The sequence below is a fragment of the Impatiens glandulifera genome, chromosome 7, assembly GCF_907164915.1.
Source record: "Impatiens glandulifera chromosome 7, dImpGla2.1, whole genome shotgun sequence".
NCBI lineage: Eukaryota > Viridiplantae > Streptophyta > Magnoliopsida > Ericales > Balsaminaceae > Impatiens > Impatiens glandulifera.
Genome location: NC_061868.1, coordinates 48,543,019 through 48,546,344, shown reverse-complemented (window position 1 = coordinate 48,546,344; position 3,326 = coordinate 48,543,019). Strand labels below are relative to the sequence as shown.

At 32.4% G+C, this 3,326-nt stretch overlaps 1 protein-coding gene across 1 annotated transcript; it reads left to right on the top strand.

The window, feature by feature from the left end:
- Window positions 1-1,499: 1,499 nt before the first annotated feature.
- Window positions 1,500-3,000, top strand: LOC124910112 (actin-66-like). The gene is made up of 4 exons (XM_047450733.1): window positions 1,500-1,532; window positions 1,618-2,011; window positions 2,138-2,763; window positions 2,923-3,000. Exons 1-4 carry the CDS (start codon window positions 1,524-1,526, stop codon window positions 2,998-3,000), a joined length of 1,107 nt encoding a protein of 368 aa, XP_047306689.1. The 5' UTR covers window positions 1,500-1,523.
- Window positions 3,001-3,326: the final 326 nt, after the last annotated feature.

Sequence of the window (3,326 nt, the reverse complement as noted above, 5' to 3'; positions counted from 1 at the left end):
GGCCAGACTGGCCAGTATTCTCCAAATAGTTTCTGGATAAAGCCCAAATAGATTAAGTAGATATTAAATAGTCTGAGCCCGTTTATGTTGAAACATAAAAGGGCAGATTGGCTAGTATTTTCCAAAATTTTAGGTGAAAATGTCTTTATTTACAGGACTATATCAAAATTATAAAAAAAATTAAACTATTACTCATAAGCTTATTAAAGATTTAAAAATCATTACATTATATAAACTCTAATAAAAAAGCCTAAAACCCAACACCACATTGATAAAAAGAAGATATCAAGTTGTTGTCTATATTGAAATATAAACTTAATTTAAATTTTGATGTTTTGAATTAGTATAATCTTAAGTAGAATACTATAAGATTTCATAGAGTTTTAGAAAGTTCTAAAAATTATAGATGAATATGGAACTCTAAAGAGAGTTCTAGAAATTATGAGTATAATTATAAATAGATCGAGATGTAATCCCACTATTGTAAGTGAACAAAAATGACGTATAAAAAAACAAAATAAGAAAAAGTTTACATGTAAATCATAATCTCCTTAAAATTTCTCTTCTTAAATCTAATTTATAACCTTTTGGAATCTTAGTGATATTGAGTTATGGGTATTGCCTCTTATCACAAAAGAGACTCCTTGTATGGAGAATTGGAGATGATTCCTATGTAAATTCAAGAATTTCAAATTATCTCCATCCATGCATCCCTTAGCCTTATCACATTTGTCTAGAATGAGTTGTCTTGTAAATGAGAAAAATAACTTAATTTGGGAGAGAAAAAGTAGGATTAATTTTATTTTAAATTTTAAAAATAACATTTCTATAAACTAATTAATATCAAATATATTTATTTTCTTAAAAATATTATATATATTTTAATTTATAAATATTATTTTAATATTTCTCAATTTTAATTTTTTTATACATTTATCATATCAATAATTTGAATATCTATAATCTTGCATTTTTTTTTTATTTTTTTTTTCAATACATATGTATAATACAATAATTTTTCTATTCCTAATCAAACTTATCTAGGAATTAGCATGAAATAACCTGAATTTTCTATCCTAACTGCAAATCAAACAAACATCCCGCATTCTCTCACTATTTCGTTCTCCTTTTCGTCACCAGGTCTAGGGTTTTTTTTTTTTATCACTGTAAGATTTCTTAACCTCTTATATTCGCTTGTTATCTGATTGTTAAGATTCGCACGATCTCATTAAGTCTAGATGCAATATGATCTTTTCAACATTTCAAGCTAAAGTCCCACGATCATTTATCATCATCTTAATTTGTTTTTCAAAATAAGTGGATTGGATGATTATCTCTTTTGACTATAATTATATGATGTGATGCTATTTTTTAAAACCTTTTGTAACTAAAGTTATTAATGATTTACTAGTTAAGATGTAATTCAAAGAATGCATCAGGCTCTTATCGCTTCTTATTTGAATCTGTGGACAGTAAGTAAGATGTTAGGAGGTCAGCCAATTGTGTGCGACAATGGAACTGAAATGATTAAGGTATTTCAAATCTGAGTCATGAGTTTTCATAAGTATTTAAGATATATATGACTAAATTGTAATCAGACAAATTCAATTTTGGTAGGCTGGATTTGCCGGAGATGATGCTCCACTAGCTGTCTTTCCTAACGTTGTGGGTCGTCCTCGTCACATGTTTGTGATGGTTGGAATGAGGCATAAAGATGTCTACTTCGGTAATGAAACTGATTCATTGAGAGGCGTTTTAAATTTAAAATACCCAATTGAGGATGGTATTGTGAACAATTGGGACGATATGGAGAAAATATGGCATCACACATTCTACGATCTGCTTGGTGTTTCCCCAGAAGATCATCCCGTTCTTCTTACTGAATCACCTCTTAACCCCAAGGCTAATCGTGAAAAGATGACACAAATTATGTTTGAGACATTTAACGCCCCTTCTATGTACGTTATCAATCAGGCCGTACTTTCTCTATATGCAAGTGGTCGTTACTCCGGTAAGCCATTTAAAGTAATTCATGCAATCTCTCTATGTGCCTTGCAACGTTTTTTATTTGAAAAAATGAAAAGAATAGTTTACATTCTTGAACCTCTTTCAATGCATGTATTTTTCATCTGGGTAGGTATTATGTTGGATTCGGGTGAAGGCGTGACTCACACAGTCCCCATATACGATGGACAAGTCATTCCACACACAACATTTCGTCTTGATTTGGCTGGTCGAGACCTGACAGATCACTTGATGAAAATGCTGACAGAACGTGGTTATTCATTTACCACTACTACTGCAGAGAGAAATATTGTAAGGGATATGAAGGAAAAGCTGACTTACATAGCTCTGGACTACGAACAGGAGATTGAGACTTCAAGAACCAGTTCTTCATCAGTTGAGAAAACCTACGATCTTCCTGACGGTCAAGTGATCACTATTGGTGCTGAGAGGTTCCGATGCCCTGAGATACTTTTCCAGCCATCGATGATCATCGGAATGGAAGCTGCTGCCGGAATCCACGAGATGACTTACAACTCCATCATGAAGTGTGATGTGGGTATCAGGAGGGAACTGTATGGACACATTGTGCTTAATGGTGGTTCAACTATGTTCCCTGGTATTGCAGACAGAATGAGCAAAGAGATAACCGCCCTTGCACCTAGTCGCATGAAGATAAATGTGTTTGCACATCCCTGGAGGAAGTACAGTGTCTGGATTGGTGGATCTATCTTTGCATCTCTAAGCACTTTCAGGAAGGTAATCTTAATTTTTTTTCTTCTGTTCTTTTAAGATTAACTAAAGATTCACATAAGGGCATTTTATAAGTATAAGGGGATTCCCATGATACATCATTTATTTTAACAGGTTATATACTATATGGTTAGGTCACGATGGTTTTTCATTTTTTTATTACAGATGTTGATTAAAAAGGCAGAGTATGATGAATTTGGATCTTCTATTGCTCACAGGGAAGTGCCTCTATTTGACGACTGAGTACTATTCGTTATTATTGGACAACTAACTAGCTAGAGACTTAAAAAATGTTTTTATCTCTTTATTTGATGTTTCTAGAGCTGAATTTGAAGACCCTTGAATGGGCAATGAATTTGACTAGAAAGGGGTGAATTAGTTCGGTTTTAATTCGATATTAAGCTAGTGCTACTTGCTTCTTTATTTTGGTTTTACCAGTGGTTATGGTTAAATATACATACATTTACTGTGTTGTTCTCATTACTTACAGAAGAATGTAGAGAATAAAACCGGTTTGATTCTCCTTATAAAATGAAAAAAAGGGTGAAGCTCATTCTCTTCACTATTTT